The sequence below is a fragment of the Balaenoptera physalus genome (assembly GCF_965194825.1).
Source record: "Balaenoptera physalus genome assembly, chromosome: 1".
In the NCBI taxonomy this organism is placed as follows: domain Eukaryota; kingdom Metazoa; phylum Chordata; class Mammalia; order Artiodactyla; family Balaenopteridae; genus Balaenoptera; species Balaenoptera physalus.
In genome coordinates this window covers 79461491-79481975 of record NC_138882.1, presented here as the reverse complement: position 1 = coordinate 79481975, position 20485 = coordinate 79461491, and the positions used below count along the sequence as shown (strand labels likewise).

The 20485-nt window shown below is 54.0% G+C and overlaps 2 protein-coding genes across 14 annotated transcripts in view; one reads left to right on the top strand and one right to left on the bottom strand.

Annotated features, from left to right (window-relative positions):
* Positions 1 to 5301, top strand: part of KCNJ9 (potassium inwardly rectifying channel subfamily J member 9) — a 55899-nt gene extending 50598 nt beyond the window's left edge. For all 9 annotated transcript variants that reach the window (XM_082473752.1, XM_082473745.1, XM_082473749.1 and 6 more), the window contains one exon: positions 2297 to 5301. In XM_082473752.1, the coding sequence (XP_082329878.1) occupies positions 2297 to 2628 (332 nt within the window). In that variant the 3' untranslated portion in view covers positions 2629 to 5301. The remainder of the gene's footprint in view (positions 1 to 2296) is intronic.
* Positions 5302 to 5973: 672 nt separating this feature from the next.
* IGSF8 (immunoglobulin superfamily member 8) lies at positions 5974 to 13375 on the bottom strand. 5 transcript variants are annotated; one of them, XM_082468025.1, is made up of 7 exons: positions 13357 to 13375; positions 12940 to 13135; positions 9433 to 9810; positions 8273 to 8734; positions 7527 to 7934; positions 6898 to 7311; positions 5974 to 6547 (listed from the first exon to the last, which is right to left on the bottom strand). In XM_082468025.1, exons 2-7 carry the CDS (start codon positions 12989 to 12991, stop codon positions 6432 to 6434), a joined length of 1830 nt encoding a protein of 609 aa, XP_082324151.1. In that variant the 5' UTR covers positions 12992 to 13135; positions 13357 to 13375; the 3' UTR covers positions 5974 to 6431. The 5 variants fall into 5 exon arrangements, with proteins under 5 accessions (XP_082324151.1, XP_082324149.1, XP_082324148.1 ...); XM_082468023.1 differs by lacking the exon at positions 13357 to 13375 and having other exon boundaries at positions 5974 to 6259; positions 6417 to 6547; positions 12940 to 13273; XM_082468022.1 differs by lacking the exon at positions 13357 to 13375 and having other exon boundaries at positions 5974 to 6227; positions 6417 to 6547; positions 12940 to 13273.
* Positions 13376 to 20485: the final 7110 nt, after the last annotated feature.

Below are 20485 nucleotides of genomic sequence, written 5' to 3'. Positions count from 1 at the left end.
AACACCCAGTGCTTACTCTGTGCCCTGCACGGTTCCAAAGCACTTTACACCTCCTGGTTTATTTAATCTGAGCCCCATGAAGGTAATTTCTTGTTACTGTGCTCATTTTTCAGGGAGGAAATTGCCCCAGTGAAAGGTTAAGTTGTCCACAGTCATAGGCTAAAGAAGCGGCCACAACTGGATTGGACCCAGGCAATCTGGCTTCAGCATTTAGGGTGCAGAGTAGGAAGGGGGGGTTTAGGTTCCAGGTTTTTCTCAATACTGAGAGGTCCAGGCCCCTGGAATGTGGTGGTGCAGGTTTTCCATGGCCTGAGTTATTCCTAGGCTGGACCTTAGGGAGAGGTCGATAGCTGGGCTCACTTCTGCCTCAGTTTCCCCATCCATCAGAAAATTCAATTTCCACTGACAAAGGATAGATGATCTGCACATTTCAAGCCCCTTTCCAGAAGGAACTAGCAATGTACCTGTGATGTCAGAACCTCCAACTCAGGCCTATACAGTGAAAGGTTTGGGAGCAGGTAGGACAAGACCAGTGCAGGGGCAGCAAATAAGTCCTTTGGGACTTGAGATCTAGAAGTGGGAGAAGAAAACTGCAAGTGGGATAACCAAAGGCCCACCAAGGGGCCCTGCAGTTCCTGCCACTGTTGCCAGTATTGCCCTCTGCTGGCTTCTCCCAGACTGGTGCCATCAAACCCCTTTCCTGGCCCTTCATGCTGAGCCTCTACTTCATCGCTCTCTGCCTCAGTGTTCCCCACTCCTTCTCCCCACCCCCATACTCCCCTAACTCCTTCCCCTTCCCCCACTCACCCTGCTTCCTTTCCTCTCATTTCACCAGCTAGCACATTTTTGCTGGTACCTGAGAAGTCCCTGCCCAACCCTCTTCTCCCTTTGTACCTCCAGCCCTTCCCTTTCTTCCTTGCAGCCCCTCTCCCCAGTGTCCCTTTTGCCTCTTCTTCCCCTCCTTTACCGGACATTTCCTATGCCAGTTTTCACCAAAGGAACAAAGAATACCAATGTCACCAAGTTGGCTCAGGGCAGAGCTTTCAATGTTGAGAGCCAGTCTCTGGTTAGCTAATGTTCACTCTTCCATTCCCCCTTGTTCGGAGGTGGATATGAACTGAGGGGAATATGAGAGATCTCAGGGTAGAAGGAAAATCACTTGCCCCGGTGGGTGTGCCCACCCCACAGGGAAAACAGGACACAGGCCCACAGCAAGGAGGACAAGGGAGGGTGGGGTGGAGGAGATAGGGAGGGGAGCTTGTTGGATTTTTCTAGAGAGACAAAGCTGGAAAGGATGGTAATATTTTGGGTGAGAGAGTCAGTATCCAAAATGCTTCTGAAAAGCGAGTATAATGAGCCAAAATCCAACAAGATGACATTTAAAACGAATAAATATAAAGTTCTACATTTAGGCTTTAAAAAATCACTTATGTAAGCACAGCATGGAAGAGCTCTGGTGAAAAAAGAATTGGGGGTTTTAGTTGGCCACAGGCAATGTGATACAGCTTCCAAAAATGTTTATGTAATGTTATCTTGGGCCCTATTAGCTAAAACATCATGGCCAGAAGAGAGAGGTGGTGAGCCCTCTCTTATGCATGGATCAGGCCACAGCTGGAGTATTTATCACACTCAGAGTGCTTAAAAGATCCTCCTAGGCCATTCTGGTTTGCAGTCAAAAAGTAAAATTTTTGGAAGCCAGGTCACATCAGGAATGGTCGAGGGAGGCACGGATGTTCAGCCTGAAGGAGAGAAGACATGATGAAACCTGAGACTCCTGCTTTCAGATACTTGAAGGGGTGTCATACAGCAGGAGAATGAAAATAAGGGTGGCAGATTTTAGCTCTGTATAAAGAACAACCCAAATATTAGAGCCGTCACACAAAGGAGTGGGCTCCTTGTGAGGTGGTGAGCTCTCAATCCTGGGAGGTAATCAAGTGCAAGCTAGATGCCCATTATTGGGAATGCTCCAGTGGGGAGCCCTGTATGGAGAGGAAAATTGGGCTAGATGATCCCCAAGGTCAGTTTCAAGGTTACGTTTCTCTGATTGGCATCTCCAGTGGAGAGGAGGGGAGAATGTGGGCTGGAGGTTAAGAGAAGTTGGGGCAAATGGAGAGGAGGAGGGGGAGCTGGACAAGTACAAGAGTTGGGAAGGAAGAGAAAGTGGGCTGGACCAAATGGTGGGTGGGGGTCCGTGAGGCGGGCTCCAGGGAAGGGTTCTAGGAATAGGGTTGTGGAATGAGGCAGGGGAGGGAAGGCTGGGGCTGGGATCCCCCTTGACCCATGCCCTTACCCCCAGGAATGACATGCCAAGCTCGGAGCTCCTACCTGGTGGATGAGGTGCTGTGGGGTCACCGCTTCACGTCAGTGCTGACCCTGGAGGATGGCTTCTACGAGGTGGACTATGCCAGCTTCCACCAGACCTTTGAGGTGCCCACACCCTCATGCAGCGCCCGGGAGCTGGCCGAGGCCGCAGCCCGCCTTGACGCCCATCTCTACTGGTCCATCCCCAGCCGGCTGGACGAGAAGGTGGAGGAGGAGGGGTTGGGGGAGGGGGCGGGCGAAGAGGCTGGGGCTGACAAAGAGCAGAATGGCTGCCTGCCACCCGTGGAGAGTGAGTCCAAGGTGTGACCAGTTTCCTCCAGACCCCTGTGGCAGGGCCAGACACAGGTACCTGGGGAGCTGGTTATCGAAGGTGGAGGAGGGCGCAGGCAAGGTCCCTGGGAATGCACTAAAGCTGGAGAGCCTCCTCAGAATCTCAGGTCTGGGATCCAACATGGATGGGAGAGATCCTGATTTCAGGAGAATGGAGGGTGGGGAATGGGTAAACTTGTCAGCCTGTCTGTGTTTGACCTTCACTTCTGTTCATGCGTGGATGGATGGACAGAAGGATGTACCTGTGTGGGTTGGATGAGAAGGTGGAAGCAGAGAGAGACAGCCAGCCAGTGGATAGGTGAATGGGCCACCAGACCAACAGACAGGTGGTGTGCTCAGGGCTGCCGCTAACTCATAGAGTATCTTGGTGCAAATTCTAAAAAGGCGCCCTTTTCCTCCAGACTGACACTACCCCAAACTAGGGTGCATGGCTTGGGGAGCAGAGTGTGGGCTGGATTTTAGTCCCCACTCACCTCCTCAGCCAGCTTCCTTGAGTCTGGCGCACCTGTCTCACTGGACACAGTAGCCCAAGCTGACCCAGAGGTGAGAAAGCTGGACGGAGGCGGGCAGAGATGAGGAGGGTGCCCTCCCAGCTCCACCCCTGTCACTGTGACAGGCTGAGAGGGAGGGTGAAAGGCTGCAGGCGCGGCTCCGCAGGGTGTGAATGACCTTGTCCATGTGTGCAGGGAAACCGGCAATGGGGGAGATGCCAGAGCTGGGGCCCTGGGGCAGGGCCTAGGAAAGGCGAACCAGGGATGGCTATTTTCTGACAGTGAAGTGAGGTCTCGTAAGTACCACTGCAGGGGCAGGGAGGGATAGAGAGGTTCTGAGGAGGAAGAAGGGCCGGGGAGAGATGGAGAAACCTGAGTTCACTAGAGCTGGGACACGGGGCCCTCAGGAAAGCAGAATCAGCCTTAGGGCACAGTGAGAGGGAGTCATTCACGTGGTTCACTGGGTGCCCGTTGGGTCCAGAGCACTGACCCGGGCATGTGTGGGGAGGATAGTCAGAGACCCGATTCCTATTCTGGGAATACAGTACAAGTGGGAAAAACAGAGAAATATGCCTGTGGCAACTGTTTCAAACTGAGAACCTGGGCGATCTCTCCGAGCAGGGGGTGGAAGGGCTTGGTAATCAGAAAGCTAGGGATTGAGTCAGGCCTGGAGAGTGACCTGAGCCAGCAGTCATGAACTTGGGTGGGCATCAGGGTCCCCTGGAGGGCTTGGGAACACATATGGCTGAGCCCCTCTCCCAGAGTTTCTGACTTAATGGGTCTGGGGTAGAGACCAAAACTTTGCATTTCTAACAAGTCCCATGTCCTGCTGACGCTGCTGGAACAGGGGCCACACTCTGAGAAGCCCTTCCCTAAGCAGACTTGGGGGTCCCGTCAGGAGTTGGGCATCAAGCTGAGGAGTAGCTGAGCGTCCTTGGGGAGGAGACTGAAATATAATGGGTATGGAGAACTGTGGTGGGGGGAAAGGAGACCATGAAACCAAGGCTGAAGAGTCTGACTCTGGGCCTAGGGCCTCACCCGTCAGTGGAAATAGGGCTGTGACAAGCTAGAGATGGTGTTTGGGCAAGATGAATAGGCAAGACAGATAGGACAAAGCAGTCGGGAGGGCTTCAGGTGGTGGCAAGCTGGAGCAGGAAGGGCATCTGTGGCAAAGGATGGAATCCCACGTAGGACTTAAGAGGCAGGATTAAATGTGGGAGAAGATGTGAGAGAGAAGCGAGAGTCCAAATATCCGGATGTGACTGTGACCTGCTGTCTGCCCAGCTGGGGCAGGAGCCCCTGGAGAGGTGTTCCCATGCCACGTGCACCCCCTTCCTGGTGTCATCCTGGTCACCAGGGACACCCCCCACCCCAGGATTGTGAAGGGAGAGCAATGGCGAGTCGAGAAGGGGCAGAGGTAGGGGGACCTGCCTCTGGGAGAGACGTGTACACACAGGCAGGCGCACCCTCCCACCGCACGGGCCCAGCAGTGACCTCCAGCCCTTGGCCCTGGCTACACCCCATTCCTGTTCTTTAACAAAAGTCTGAGCCCCTTGCAGGGAAGCACCCCAGTGTGCTGCATTCCAGGCTGGGAAGCTGGGGTCCTGGGGGATGCCGTGCCTCCTGGAAGCAGGAAAGGGGGCTGCGGAGGGAGCCCATGCCAGCTTGGGTCCGCTCGGAGAGAACGTCTTTGCCTCAGGTCACAGGGTGACTTGGGTCACCATCACCCAAAGATGAGGTCCCTGAACCCTGGTGCTGGCTGTTCCCAAAGAACAAATGTTGGGGCATGGGATGAGCAGCAGTTCTGGTTTAATTTGCTGAAACATCTGGAGTCTGGATAGGAGGGGGCGGGCTCTGGGTGTCCACACTCACTCACGCGGTAGTTCACCCATTGCAAGTGAACCCACCGTAGAGGAACTGAGGCTGGATGGAAGGCACTGAGACCCCGCCACCCCTCTCCTTGCCACTCAGCGACCACTCAGGGCCCCACTGTGTGCAGTGCAAGGAGTCTGGGGACCTGGGTTCTAGTCCTGACACTGTCACGAATTAGTTCTATGACTCTGGGCAAGTCGCATCACTACTCTGGGCCTCAGTTTCCCTATCTGTAAAAACAACACTTGGTAAACTGGTAATGCTCAATAAATGTTTAAATAACTGAGTTGAAAGAGGTAGACTGCGTGCCTCTCGAGGTGCAGTGCAGCTAAGAATTCTAGGATCCGAGAATCCTTAGGCAGAGACAAATTCAGGGAGCCCCGGGGGCACGGGAGGACGGGTGAGGCAAGGGGGCATGCGGTGGGGGCGGGTGTATGCAGGGGCCCCTGTGACTGCTGGCGTCCCCGTCTGCCCAGGTGGCTGTGTTCTGGGCCTTCCATTCTGCTGCTGTCAGGCAGAATAATGAAGATCAGGAGGAGAAAGGCTGAAGCCCCAGGGCCTAGGGGGAGGAGTCAGGTCCAAGATTAGCCTGACCAAGAGAATGAGACTGCGGAATAGCGTGGGGACTCAGAAAAGGGCACCGGGCCCTGGAAGCCCCTGCCCTGCAACCTAGGAGAAGTCTAGGGGCAGAGCCCGTGCTCAACTGGAACTCATCCCCCTTTCTCTCTCCCCACCCCAAGGAGAAATCCCAAGCTCTGCACTGACAGCTCAGACAGCAGATGGGACCCAGGTTTCCCCTCCTGTGGTGTGTGGCACGGCCCACGGAGGCCAGATGGTGTTTGTGGGGGGAAGAGAGGCACGGGTCGTCCAGAAGAGGCTGTCAGCCCCCAGTAGCCCACCTGCCACGCGCCCCTGCCTCTTAGAGCCTCATAGCAGGGAAGACACAGCCAGCCCTGGATTTTATAAAACAAGTTTATTCACATTTTAGAAAAACTAATTCTAGGACAGGGAACGGCCTCCCTTTGGGCTATGTATGAGATCATGAACAGAAGGCCAGAGGGAGGAGCTTGGGAAGGAAGGAGTGGGGCATGGAGGCCGTGTCCCCCACTCTGGGTGGGAGTAGGTCAAATAAATTAAAGGAAGGGCAGGCAGAGGGAGAGGGTATTCAGACACCAGAGGCGGGCTTGCGGCTGGGTTGGAAGATAGTCACACCTGCAGGAACGGGAGAGCGCACGTGGAGGGGGCTAAGGAGAGTGTGACTTCCTCCTGGCCCTGGACCGCAGAGCTGAGAGGGGCTGAGAGGGGCTGCTCCTTCTCCAGCTGGGACCAGGGAGGGAGGTGCTCATCTCAGGACTAGGGAAGACGGGGCTGGGGCTGGGGCTGGGGGTCCTTGCCCCTCACCTGGGGTGTCAGGGATCACCGTTTCCGCAGCCTCTTCATGAAGCAGCAGGTGATGGAGCCCAGGACGGTGGCTCCGATGGCTAGGGCAACCCCTGCACCCACCAGCAGGGGCACAACCAGGGTGTCCAGGGCTGGGCGAGAGAGGAGGGCTGTGTTCAGCCTCGGGTGTCGCTGCCCTCCACCCACGTTCCCACCCGTGTGCCAGTACCTTCCCGGTCAGGCTGTCCACACCACCTCCTCCCGTTCACACACAGCTTTCCCCCGCCTGCTCCCCGCCCTCTCTGCGCTCAAGCCAGCCCCTACCCACCAGGACACCGGGACAGCCGGGCACTGAAGGGCTGAAAGCTGGACTTTCAGACTTTCCGTGCGAAGCGAAGAGGAAGAGAAAGAGGAACCAGAGGCACCACCAGCAGGAGGATCAGAGGCAAAAGGGAGAACAAGAGCATGGGGGTGAGGGGGGCTGGGGGGGGGCACCACTCACCATGCGTGTATGGGTAGACCGTGACAGGCCCCGAGCGGGCACTGCCCGCCTGGTACCAGCTGTAGTCAGCGTGCTGCACCCAGGCGCTGGGGGCACAGTGGTACACGCCTTCGTCCTCGGGCCCCAAGCCGTGGAGTCTCAGCCGATGGCTTCGGGGCCCCACCAGCTCCACGCTGATAGGGCCGCCTCCGGGCCGGACCCCCAGCTCTGCCACACCGTCCTGGCCCACGCCACCCACCAGCTGGGCAGGGGCAGAGCTCAGCTCCCCCTCCTCCGGCCGCTCCACCCACCAGCTGGCAGCCAGCCGCAGCCCGGGGGGGCCGCCCCGCACAGAGATGTTGCAGAGCAGGGAGGCCGTCTCCCCGCGGTACACTGTGCCTCCCACTAGCCAGGCCACAGCCTCCAGCACCACACCTGCAGAACAAAGGTCAGAAGGTGAAAGGTCAGGGGGCATGGGGTTAGGACTGCTGTCCAAGCCACACCCCAGAAACTCCGGGTGTTCCCACAATCTTAGGAGTGTGAGACTGAGACACGGAGGCAGCCGACGGAGAGGGAGAGAGGCACAGAAACAGAAGGGAAAGGTTCTGCAGACCCCGTATCCTGTCCAGGGCCAACCCGCCCCCTCTCACCTTCCTCACGCACGTGCACGGGGAGGGGCCGGGAGCGGGCACTGGCGGCTTCCCGAAGCCGGGCCCCAGATCCTCGGACATAGGCCTTGGCGAGGCAGCGGTAGGTGCCCGCATCCCCAGGCCGGGCAGCCTCCAGCCGTAGCCGGTAGGTTCTGGAAGCCACCTTCTCCATGGCAATGTGCCGGCCCTCGTAGCCAGGGCCCAGGCTGCCCACACCCTCCGTGTCCAGCTGGGCAACCAGGCGGCCAGGCCCAGGTGCCCCTGCAGGTGCCATCTCCCAGCCCACGGAGTACGCGGCATGACGGCCTGGTGGGGGCAGGGCCCCTGACACATTGCACAGCAGCTCCAAGGGCTCCCCTGGGCCGATCCGACGCTCACCAGGCCCCACTGTCACTGCCAGCTGGCTGGCTGAAACACAGGAGGGGAAGGGGTGTCAGGGAGGCAGGAGAGGGCACAGAGCGCCTGTCCTTCCTTGATAGCAGCAACTTCGAGGCCACCCTCTCCGCCACCGAGGGGCCTGGCTCTCACCCCTCAACCATGGCCCTCCCATCCCCACACCCAATTTCTGAGCAGAGAAAGCCCATCATGGGTACAGATGCTAACAGGAAGCGATACTAATGGGACTTCACTCTAGGGAAGGCGGGCTCCCTGGAGTCAGACGATGGCCATCTAGTGCCCATGGTGGCCATGGTGCCTCCTGAGATACCAAGGCTCCCAGCTGGCGCCGTGGGATGCACGGCACTCACACAGCGTCTGCACGTCCACGTGGGCCAGGACAGCCCTCTTCTCCGCGATCTGGGCCCAGCTGCCATCGGGATCCTGAATCCACTCAGCAGCAGTGCAGTGGTAGGTGCCCGCGTCGTCCGCCTGGGCACCCCCCACCACCATGCGGTAGCGCTCAGTCCCCTCCTTGCCCAGCCGCAGCTCCCCTGCCGCCAGCCGCTCAGCATAGGGAGCTCCGGCCTCCACGGCCAGGTCGGGCCGGAGTCCCACCACTTCCTGCAGAGTTGCTCGCCCCACTGGCGCCTCGGGCACAGCTCGCCCAAAGGACACGGCCAGGTGTGTGTGCTTCTGCGTGCTCGTCCGTGCCAGGCAGCCCAGTGCCAGCTCCTGCCCCTCGTGCACCGTCAGGCGAGGGGGTGAAGTCGGGGCCTGACGGCCCCGGGGCCCTGGGGGGGTAGCAGACACCTGCAGCATATCTGGAAGAACTGGAGAGAACAGCTGGAGTGAGGGAGGGCTGGGAGCTGTACAGTAACTAACCCTTGGTACTGTTTCCTACCTACAACCTATTTCCCTAAATAGACTGTGAGCTCCTAGAAGGCAGAGACTTCATGCTGTATTATTCCTTCTGTAACCCAATGGTGCCAAGCACAGTGCTGGGCACACAACAGGCACTCAGTACTTGTTGAATTTCATAGAACCAGCCCATCGCCTACTCACCCTTATGCGTGAGACTGACCCCTGTTTGAAATACTCAGAAGAGTGGCTCTCTCTTCCTTCTCAGAAGACAAAGAAACTTAAGAGAGCAAGACTGTCATGTGGTCTCACTCCTCCTACCCTGCCTCTATTTCCCCCGCCACCCCCGCTCCCCCAGATCTGGATCCTGGAATCTCCAGGAATGGAGTCTGTTCACTCTATCAGGCTCCCCTCCCCTATCAGGGAATGGAAAGGGGCTGGACAGCTTAAGGACACTTCTCCTCTCCCAGAAGTAGCTTGACAGAATAAGAGCAGTGGACTGGAATGAAGAGTTCTGGGTTAGAGTCTCAGGCCAGCCACTAACTTGTTGGGTAACTTCATGCAAGTCACTTAACTTCGTTGGGCCTCAGGTTCCTCTTAGGTCCCTGCTGGCCCTGACTTTCTGCCTTTTGGGAGGGCACAGCCCTGACCCCAACCCAGGGCCCAGTACCTCTCAGTTCCACTTTGCCGCTGTAGCTGCCCAGGTACTGGGCATCCGTGGAGGGTGTGTAGCACTCGTAAATGCCAGCATCCTGGGCCTGCAGGTGGGCAATCTTGAGCACCACGGCATCACCCTGCAGACGCTGTACCTGTACCTCACCAGCTGCCACTCGGGGCCCAAAGACAGCATAGGAGAATCGGGTATCCCTGGTACTGACAATGCCCAGGGCAGCCTCTGGGGCCTCAGGCCTGTACAGGAACCACTCGAAGTCCTGCTGGGCAGGGCCCTCGTAGCCAGTGACATTGCAGGAGATGGAGATGGCTGTGCCAGCCACGCGATACAGGGGCCCCTCAGGGACTAGCACCTCCCGGGCACAGCACCCGACTCCTATAGGGAAGGACAGGAGAAGTTAGGGATGCCTGGGTCCCTACTGCATCCCCCCCCCCCACCGGCCCCCACATCACTCTTGACCTCTGCTTGTGAAAGGAGAGGAAACCTGAGGAAAGTTGGTATACACTTGGGCCCTGTTCCGAGAACAGGCAAAGGATGCTGGGAGGTAAGACACCTGGGTCTCAAGGAGGTGCTGGTATAGAGCCAGGTTTGCATCAGAACCCAGAAACATCCCATTACTGGCAGGCCAGAAGCAGAGCACCTAAGGTCAGAAAGGAGTGTATCTGCTTCCTGATCTAACCATTCCTGATTCCGGCTGTGCCTTAGTTCCCCCTCCACTCCGTTTCCCCACGTTTATGCCTGTTGAGCCTTCTAGCTAAGGGATCCTGAGACCACATGTCCCCCTCCTTTGTTTGAAGGGAGCTGGCAAAATCTTGATCAGAAGGGCTGGTTCGCTCAGCTGTGTCACCTGGACCAGGGGACTCCAGACAATGGAGCCAGTGGGCCGAGCAGGACAGGGCACAGGCCCAGTCAGTTCTCACCACACAATCCCTCCCCACTCCAGCTGTGCCATGAGCTCACTGCTTCTCTGCCCCACAGGGCTGCCGAGGCAGCTGAGGCTCAGGGGGCAAGAGCCAGCCTCTGCCCTGGCCTCTGGGGGCAGAAGCTCCCCTCCCCCACCAGTGCCTGCCAATCTCCCGGGGCAGGCCCAGCTGACAAACAACCCTCACCCCACCCCCTCCAACTCCCTAACGGAAGCCTTCATTTGCATATGGTGTGCATTTATTTACATCCCGCTCCCTTTCAGTAGGGAGGCAATAACCCCCCAGCTGCCCCTTCCCATCTTTCTCAGAGAGGCCAAAATGCTTCTTCACCCCACCCTCACCCCTACCCTGCCCTCGCAGATACTCCTGGTGGCCTTGGAGGGCTCAGCTTCTTCCTTCTCTCCTTCCATCCTTCCACAGCCCCAGATCACAGAACCTCAGAACGTAAGAAGGGCTGGGTCAGCCCTCTGCCTCCATTTTACAGATGAGAAAGTTAAGGTACAAGAAGTATAATGTCTTGGCCAAGTTCCTGCTATCCTTGGCTAGCTTCCACACGCCCCTGCAGAGGGACAAAGCCAGAGAGGCAATGGGGAACTCCAAGGAGAGGCCTGAAGGCACTGACCTCACCAACCAGAATGTCACTCCCAGGGGCATAACCGTCACCTTTCTTCAGGGGCTGGAGGAAAACACCTAATCTGTAGTCAAACTGTCCTCCAGCTCCTCCAGAAGCACTACCCTTACCTTTCCCTTCTTCCTGTGGCTGAGTCACAGGGAAAACTTGCAGTTGCTCGGTTAGAGCACAGGCTGGGATCCGGAGGTCAGCTTCCAGCCCCATCCCCATCCCCATCCCCATCCCCAGCTGTACCGTTTGGACCATCCCCTTCCACTCCCAGGCCTCAGTTTCTACACTGGCAGAGAGCTAAGAGCTTCCACCCTGACAGTGAGTGAGCCTGTGTCTCAGAAGGGCTCTGCCCGAGGATGTTTCATAATCAGAGTGATGGCGGAGACAAGCGAGCTGACACCTTCCCTGGGCTCCGGGCAGACTCTGCTCAGGAGGGTCCCCTCCCATCTTCCTGGCTCCACAACTGCTGATGCTTGGAGATACCCATGGGAAAGTCACCCCCACCGCCTTGGGAAACCAGCTGCCGGGCAGCTCTCTCCCCAGCCAGGTCCCCTCCTCTGTGTCAGCGGAGAGGGAAAGGAGAGCAAAGAGACCTGCTTTGGAGTCAGATGGGAGTGGTTTCAAATCCAAGCCCCAACACTCACTAGATATGTTCTCTGGGGCAAGTGACTTCCTTTTCCTCATCTTCAAAATGAAAGTAAGCGCCTACACCCAGGGCGCTCAGATCTCAGCAAGCTTTTCTGTCTCTTTGCACCACATTTACCCTGGGCTCCTCTCTGCTCCACGCTGCCCACTGGGGAAAATGGGCCAACTACTAGGCTGCCAGGCCTCACAGCTCCTTCCTCTGTATATCCTCCTGCCTCCCACCCAGGGCCCCAAGGAGAGGACTCACTCTAGTCCCACAGGGCCCAGGGACCTATGCAGCACAGGGAGGCTCCTTGGCACTGCGATGGAGCTCTGGTCTAGAAACAGGCGGCTGGGGCTACGTCAGCCTCTGCCTTAACTATGGCAGCTCCAAATCCTGGCACCAAAGCCACCCCCTCACCACCCTGTGTTCTTATTTCAAGGGTTTCAGTCTCCTGAACATCTGTACAGGCAGTCTCACTGCCTCGATCCCATACTCCTCCCCAGACCATCCCTACAGGGAACCCTCCCATTCACGCCCAAAACATTTCCACTGTCACTGTCCTCATGCATCCATGCAGCGGTGGCCCAGAACATCCCACCATGAACACCCACCACAACAGATACAGGGTGCTTGGAGATCTCAGCATCAGTCTCCATGGAGCCTGGTTTCTCCTGAGGCAGGGAAGCTGGGACTAAGGGGGTGTGACAACCAGTGGGAGGCTACAGAGCCAAGTGCGGCTATCTGGGAGAGGGAAAGTGGGGGAAAGACGCAGCCCAGGATGGAGATGGAACTGCCTCCAACTTCAGATGATGAAGCGGGGTGGGGGGGGGGGGTGTGCAGTTAGGGGAGACGTACTTCAAAGACTGTGGGCAGAACCGGCCCCTGGGCCTCCAGCCAACTCGGGCAATTATAAAGATGGACAGACACTGCCCACGCAGGGCGAGCACCCAAGGCTGGGCCTGAAGCTGAGTGAGGCAGAGACGAGTCGCAGCATTTGGGCGCAGCGACCTCAGGACCCGAGTGTGCCGGCTGAGAAGTGGGGCCTGGCGGTTCCTAGGGGCGACACCTCGGTGGGTCCTCACTGTGCCCCAGCCCGGGGCCTAGAACTGGGGAGCCTTCACCGCTACCCCACCCCCCGCCCGCCCCAAGACTGGCTCGGAGCGCGGCCGCACAGAGCAGCTGGGCGCCAGGCCCGGGGAGGCTGGGGGAGCCCCTGACGGAGAAAGGGGTGCGAGGGGCTCCGAAATGCTGGGGAGGCGGGCAGGGCTGGTCACCAGGTGGCGGGCACCTGCCGGGCGGGGCTGGGAGCCGGAGCCGGGGGCCGGGCTTACCCAGGATTAACAGCAGCAGCGGCGGCGGCGGCTTGGGACCGAGGGCGCCCATCCTGCGCAGCCGGCTCTGCGAAGGCTCTGGGGGGCGGCGCGGGCTCTGGGTGGCCGGGGGTTCGGGGGGCGCATGCCCGGGTGGGGGGCACGAAGCGGAGCAGCGAGGCGTGGGTGCGCGGAGCGAAGCTGAGCGAAGCTGGAGCTGCCAAGTCACCGCCCTCTTCCCTCTGCCCTCTTCCCTCTGCCCTCCTCCCTCCTCCCTTCTCCCCTCCTCCTCTCCTCCTCCTACCGCTTTCCCTCCCGCCTTGGCAAGTCGGAAGACCATTCCCGCCCCGCCTTACCCGGGCCCCGCCCCCGCCCTGGGCTCCCGGCCCCGGCCCCGGCCCCACTCCGGTCCCCAACTCCGCCCTGACCCTTCCAGACCTTGACCCCGCTCAGGTCCCCGGGTGTGCCCCAACGGGGTGCTGGACCTCGGCCCCGGCTACCCCCGCCCCTGTTCCAGGCTCCACCCGGACTCCAGCCCTAGCCCCGCCCCCTCTTCGGTACCCGGCTCCGCCCCGACCCCCACCCAGGCCCGCCCCCCTCAGCCCTGTCTCCGCCCCGACCCCGGTCCGGGGGCGGGCTGCACCTGGTCTTGGCCAAATCCCCGGCAGCGCCTCAGAGTGCACAGGTGCCCTGCACCTTCCGGCTTTTACCTGAGAGTTGGGTGCAGGGGCCCTGGGGTCGGCGAGGTGACTGTGGCTTCTCACTTTGAATCCAGCCATTTGCTCTGGGCCTCTAGGCCTCGCCGCAAACCCTGCTGAAGTGGGAAAGGGCGGGATCTAGGAGTTAAGGAATGAGGAGGATCTGGTCTGAAGGGCGCTTCACGGCTCTGCAAGGTCACTGGAGACCTGTTTGCCACCCCCTTGGGGCAGAACCAGAAGAAGTGAGTTAGGAGGCTGGGCCTTTTTGATGCTGTCACTTCCTGGTTGGCGATCCTGGTCAACTTGCTTAACCTCCTCCAACCTGTTTTCTTGTTGTCAAATTGAGGTGGATGACATCCGTCCCAAAGGATTTTTTTTTTTTTTTGGAGAGATCTTTATCAGTCAAGCAAGAGAATCTACAGAGAAGTGATTACAGAAATTAAGTAATTTTGCTGGATATCAGACCAATATAAGAGCAAATTATTTCTATACGCTAGTAGTAATGTACAAAACATATTTGGGATCTTAGAAGTATAAAACACAGAATCTTTAGAATTACAAACTTTTCCAGGACAAGAGAAATATATTAAAAGCATATAAGGAGAATGGAAAACAGTTGGCTCTTTTGGGAAAATACCACCCCAAACCCAGCAATAAAGTTAAACCATTTGCCAACCTGCTCATTCAAAAAGAGGAGGGCGCCTGGTCATTGTTCCCCATTCTGTGTTCTGTATCCAACAAAGATTTGTCCACATACAACTACTGGCTACATTCCCCCAAACGGGCTAGAGCTGCCATCCAGAAAAGGTCAAACTGGGTAGAGGGTTGCTGTAAACTAGTATGGACACTAGGTCCAAAACCCTAAACAAAACAAATTTAGCAATTACTCTATTAAGGGGGTAGGGGGAACAGGGGTATGGGCAGTGGTAGGGTGCCCGGAAAAGGATGGCTTTTGAGAGAAAAGTGCTGGCGCTTAGATTTGAAGCGAATGGGAGGGGGGTAGAGCTGCTTAAGGGTGCCCTCCCTAGAGAAAATCTAAGGAGCAGTGTGGATCCCAAAGGATTTTTGTGACGTTAATTGAGATCATGTACAGAAGGTGCTTGGCACAGAATACACTAAATAGGAGATGGGGCCGGGGGATAAATTATTTAAACTCTTTGCTAAGAGGTTTAGTTCGGACCTAAGGAAAGGGTGAGCTTGGGTTTGGGTGAAGGAGTCTCTAGTTCCAGTGAGGAGAAGTGGACAACACTCTGCACTGAGAGGAGTGGGGCGTGCCCTGGAGGTTGGAGACAGGAAAAGGCATCTTTCCTAGGCACTCTGTTTCTTTCTCAACTATGGAGAATGTGGGGAGTGGGGAGGAGCTGGAAGGGTGGAGCCAGAACCAGGAAAAGGGACAGCCAGGTCTGCAAAGCTAAGGCTGTCAAAGTGGGCATCCGTAGGAGGTGACCCCAGAGCTCATCTAGCACCTTCATCCTCAAACTTCCATCAGTCCCCACTCATTCCCCCAACCCTCCCACTCACTCCTCACTCCCTTTTACAGAGGAGAAAATGGAGGCCCAGAGAGGGGAAGTGACACAGGCCAGACCAGACATTCCTTGACTTTGTCTTCCCAGAGCCTGGCACAGCGGCTAGATCAGAGGAGGTGCTCAGTTGAAGCCACCTTCAGGAACCCTGGAGAGACTGGAGAAATTCTGAGACAGAATGCTGGGGACAGTTGAGGGAATCAGAGGTCCAAATCTCCCCTCTCAATACTTCCACTTCTGGCCCAGGAACAGGGGAGCAGGGTGCCTTTTTCCTCCTACTTTGTCATATCCACAGCCTGATATCTCCAGATTCATTCCATCTAAATTCATCCACAGGCCAGATTGAGCTGTGTGAAAACGGAAATGTATAGGGAAGCTTTTGGAGGAAAGCCACTCTCCCTTTATTTGGGAGTGGAGTGAACATGATGCCTTCCTGATGCTCGAGAGATGCGAGATGTTGCCAGACATCATCATCATCATCATCATCATCATCATCATAGATGCAGTTTATGGGACGTGTTGATCTTAAAAATAACAAGGTCTTAAGCTAGCCAAAATGAGTTTATTCAGGAATAGCAGAGGAATTACAATTTGAGAGAAACAAACTGGTGAACCATAGGCATGTCGGAGGAGACAAAGGGAAGGTCAGCTTTCATTAGGTTTTAGGAGGAAACTGGACAGGGCTGTGGCAGTTTTCTTTTTCGTTAGCTGCAACTGGTGAGCAGCTTGTTGTTGCTGAGTCAGAAGGAAACCCTTCTTCCTGCTGTGATCTGTAAGCTGCAGTGAGTGATATGTGTGTGAGAGCCCTCTCTTCATGGCTTCCTGACTCCATTTTGATTTAGGTTTCCTTTGTTCATTTTCACATTTTTCCCCTTTTGATCAAACTCTTTCCTTGAAAGCATCGTGTTGAGTCAACATTCTGTTTGGTGCATAGTTTCTGCAGAGGTTGGGCAGGCAACAGGTGCAAAAATTTAAGATTATACAAAGCAAATTAAAAGTAATATGACTTTGTTTGTATGACGGCTTTAAATCATGATCCTAAAGTAGTCAACTGAACAAACAGCAAGTGCACTTGTTCCCTGATCTTGTATAATTGAGTTCCTACTTCTCCAGAGGCGTTTACCCACATGCAACAGGTGGTATATGCTAATGCCACCTTGTTCAAAATCAAGTCTACTGATTGTCTACAACTCCTTTAGCCAAGGAATCAAGTGATCATTGTTAGGCTGCAGAATCAGCTAGCTCTTCTAATGTTAGGGAGAGATTTATGTTCATATTCTCATTGGCACTTTGACCCAAGGGGGAAAGCCTCTCGCTATGGAGGCAAGCCCGGAGTCATGTATGCCCCAGGTAGTTCCCATTTAAGATGCTTACGAAGATTTAATGGGGAAGATCAGTGGGAAGCTTCAGATTTATTATAGATCTTAACAGGGATGGTTAAATATCCCAATAAACACTGGCCTCCCATTTACCAGCTGTCCAAACATTCATAGGCTCATTGAGAGTTTCATTTGCCACAGACAAGGCTGAAGCCAGGTGGTGCACATAAGACTTATTAACAGTGCCACTAACTGGAATTTACCAGTTGGTCCTTTAGAGCCAAGAGTCAATGATGTTTGGGGACTATTTAAAAAGAAACCATTCTGTTCTGTGGATTTTGTCCCTAAAGCCTGCAAAGAGAGGGGTTATTTCGTTACATCAAGCAGACTTAATACCAGAGGGTCACCACTGTCGTGGACATATTGAGGTTTCTGGTAACATATTCAACAGTCAGAAGGTTTCCCCCTTTGGCAATGGATTAGGAAATATGGGTAAGAGCATTGTCTTTCCAAGAAAGAGAGGGAGAAGATAAGGCAAGAAGTAACAGTAGGGAAAAGATATACAGGCCGGTCATCATGGGAAAGCTGTTTCCTTAAGCTACTGTATGCTTCAATTCTTGGAAATCTTTACTTTTAGGTCACCAGTTGGGGTGTAGGTCCAGTCAGGGTTTGGTGCTTTCTTTAGATGTGACACATGGATCCAAGAGCCTATTCCTTGGAGTTTCGTGGCACAAGGGTTGGTTAACAGTACCTGATAGTGACCTTTCCAATGGGGTTGAAGAGAGTCTTTCTGGAGACGTCTTTTCCAATAGACAACTCTCCAGTTTGTAAGGTATGGTGCTTAAGGTCTTCATGTCCTGGGAGCATGCCATGGAAAGATTGTTCTAATATATGGTTAAGTATAGTTTGTGGGTTCTGAAAGGAGTGGTCCTAAGGTTCAGAGGACCAATGGCAATGCTTTTGGCCAGGGTATTTGAAGGGTCTCTACAGATTTTTCCTGTTGGGTTTTGATGATGCCATTGGTACATTCGACTAGTCCTGGAGACTGGGCACGAGAACTGCAGTGAAAATGTTGTAGAACTGGCCATATGGCACAGACTTCTTGTCACACTTGACCAGTAAAGTGGGTTCCCCTATCACTATAAAGTTTGGAGGAGGTTCCCTCAGTTAGGAATGATCTTTTCCAATAGGTTCTTAGCCACGGAGGAGTCAGTAGCCTGTCTACATGGAAAAGCTTCAGTCCAGAAAGAAAACATGCAAATCGATGCCGAGACATATTTATGCCCGTGAGGTGGGGGAAGCTGTATGAAAACCATTTGCCAAGCCTCAGATGGTCCATCAGGCAATGTAAAGTGCCTAGAAGCAGTGAGGACAGATTTTTCTGGGTTGTATTTTAGGAATAAACATCATCCCTGGATCCAGCATCTTCCTATGCAATGCTGCATAATATTGGTCTGATATCATCTGCTGAGAATTCATGACTTGGGAAAGCAACGTTAAAGTCTGCACACTGGTGTTAAAATTCACGATATGCAACACTTCAAACAGTGTGTCAACCTGCTCCCTCACTTTGTCATCACCAGTCTGTTCACTCTTGTTCAAAGGGCACTAAGCATTTTTGATGCAATGGTTTTTTTCTCTTGACTTGTTGAAGTTTATCAGAGATCCCCACTATATGAATCATTTTAGTATCCTGAAGCAGAGGCTGTTTTTTTTTGTTTTTTTATTTTTTTTTAATTATTTATTTTTATTTATTTATTTAATTCCTGGCTGTGTTGGGTCTTCGTTTCTGTGCGAGGGCTTTCTCCAGTTGTGGCAAGCGGGGGCCACTCTTCATCGCGGTGCGCGGGCCTCTCACTATCGCAGCCTCTCTTGCTGCGGAGCACAGGCTCCAGATGCGCAGGCTCAGCAATTGTGGCTCACGGGCCCAGTCGCTCTGCGGCATGTGGGATCTTCCCAGACCAGGGCTCGAACCCATGTCCCCTGCATTGGCAGGTGGACTCTCAACCACTGCGCCACCAGGGAAGCCCCCAGGGGCTGTTCAATAGTAGCTCCAGTGGAAAGTCATTCCCAGCCTGGAGAAGGGTTGGGGAAAGCCCCTGTGATTCCTCGGAGTCCCATCACTGGGATGTGGAAGGACATTGGAAAGATTGGTTTGGTGATTGAAGACTCCTGAACCATTTAGTTTATAGCAGTCTTTTTTTCAGTGTCCTGACTTCTTACAGTAACAACAGGCCAGGGGGATTTTGCTTACAGGCCTCCATCTGCTGAAGCTAGAGATTAAGGATTTTAATGGTCTTTTTCTTAGTATAATCATCTAGGGTGCAGGCTAATTAGCTTGCCAAACTAAGTCTGCAATGGACATGGTTTCCCATTCTATTCTGGTTCTCTTAACCAAGAGAGAAAAGTCCTGGTTTAGCCCATTGATGAACACAGATTTGAAGCCTACCCAATTGGATTGGACATCCAGAGGGAGACCAGAAATCTCAAAAACATTTGGAGTTGACTGTAATAGTCGTGCACAAGTTCACTGGGTTTCTGAGTGTAAGCCTGAATCTTATTCCAGTTAACAGGTTTTTGGGATTTCCAGGTGAAGTCATTTAGCAACTGCCGAGCCTGATCCTATAAGTTCTAGAGATTTTTCAGGATTATCCCAATTAGCTGTTTTCATTCAATGTTGGGCTTGGCCTTTGCCAACAAGCATGTGAACTAGCTGGTATAAATCTGAGGAGCCTGACTGGTAAGTCTGGGTAGCTGTATTAAATGCCTCTGCAAAATCTACGAGGATCTTCAGTAGCTCTAGGAAAATCCTTGACTATGGCTTTTAGTTTGGCCTTAGTCTAGAGGACATAGGAAATTAGGGACTTAGCAATAGAATCCTCAGAGGGACTGATTTTAAAGGAGCAGGTTCTAAGAGGTTCGGATGAAGAGAAAGGAGGGAGAGGTTTGGAGAAAAAGGGAAATTCACTGGGAGGGTTGGAATGAGGATGTGGTGGGTACAAAGGAGGTGGAGTACGTGCGGTAGGGGAAGAGGATGAAGAGGCTTCCAATGCGTTTTAATCTTCTTGTCATGGTTTATTCACCTCTGTCAATTTAGAAAGGTTTTTTTGTAAAGCCTCAAGATGTCAACTGAAATAGGTACCCATTCAATTTGTTGTCTTTTAGAGTTGTGGTCCTCAACTTTAGTTCTGAGAGAAACAAATTTGGGGAGATTGAAGCTTCGCCATAATGGACATTGAAGCTCTAAATTATCTTTGGTTAGGTCAGTCCATGTCATTAAAAATGCAAATGAGGAGGGACCATAGTTTTTAAACACAGAATGGGGCCAGGGTCCCAAAGGAAGGGCCATCCTGAGAGTGTTTATGGGATCCCATAATGTTAACTTAGAAGTTCAGGAAAACAAACAAGTACTCACCAAAAGGACAATGCCTTCAGGAAAACAGATCCTGAATAAAGTCAGAGAACTCGACCAAAAAGAGGGAGCTCGAATCTGAGAGGAGGCTTGTGAACCGCAAAGAAGAAGACATCTCACAGGAGCGGAGGGCATGCAGTTCCAGGGGTTTCATCTCCTTCGGATCCCTTAATGGTTGTCATGAAATGTCACCCTTAAAGATGAAACAATATTTACAATAACCAGGACATGGAAGCAACCTAAGTGTCCATGGACAGATGAATGGATAAAAAAGATGTGGCACATATATACAATGGAGTATTACTCAGCCATAAAAAGAAACGAAATTGAGTTATTTGTAGTGAGGTGGATGGACCTAGAGTCTGTCATACAGAGTGAAGTAAGTCAGAAAGAGAAAAACAAATACCGTATGCTAACACATATATATGGAATCTAAAAAAAAAAAAAAATGGTTATGAAGAACAAAGGGGCAGGACAGGAATAAAGACGCAGACATAGAGAATGGACTTGAGGACATGGGGAGGGGGAAGGGTAAGCTAGGACGAAGTAAGAGAGTGGCATGGACATATGTACACTACCAAACGTAAAATAGATAGCTAGTGGGAAGCAGCCACG

Coding starts and splice junctions, on each gene's coding strand:
- IGSF8 (XM_082468021.1), bottom strand. CDS start 13,258: ATGGTCTTCCGACTTGCCAAGGCGGGAGGGAAAGCGGTAGGAGGAGGA. Junction 9,811..12,939: donor GCTGCTGCTGTTAATCCTGG/GTAAGCCCGGCC, acceptor CCTTCCCTATAG/GAGTCGGGTGCTGTGCCCGG. Junction 7,935..8,272: donor CGTGGACGTGCAGACGCTGT/GTGAGTGCCGTG, acceptor CCTGTGTTTCAG/CCAGCCAGCTGGCAGTGACA.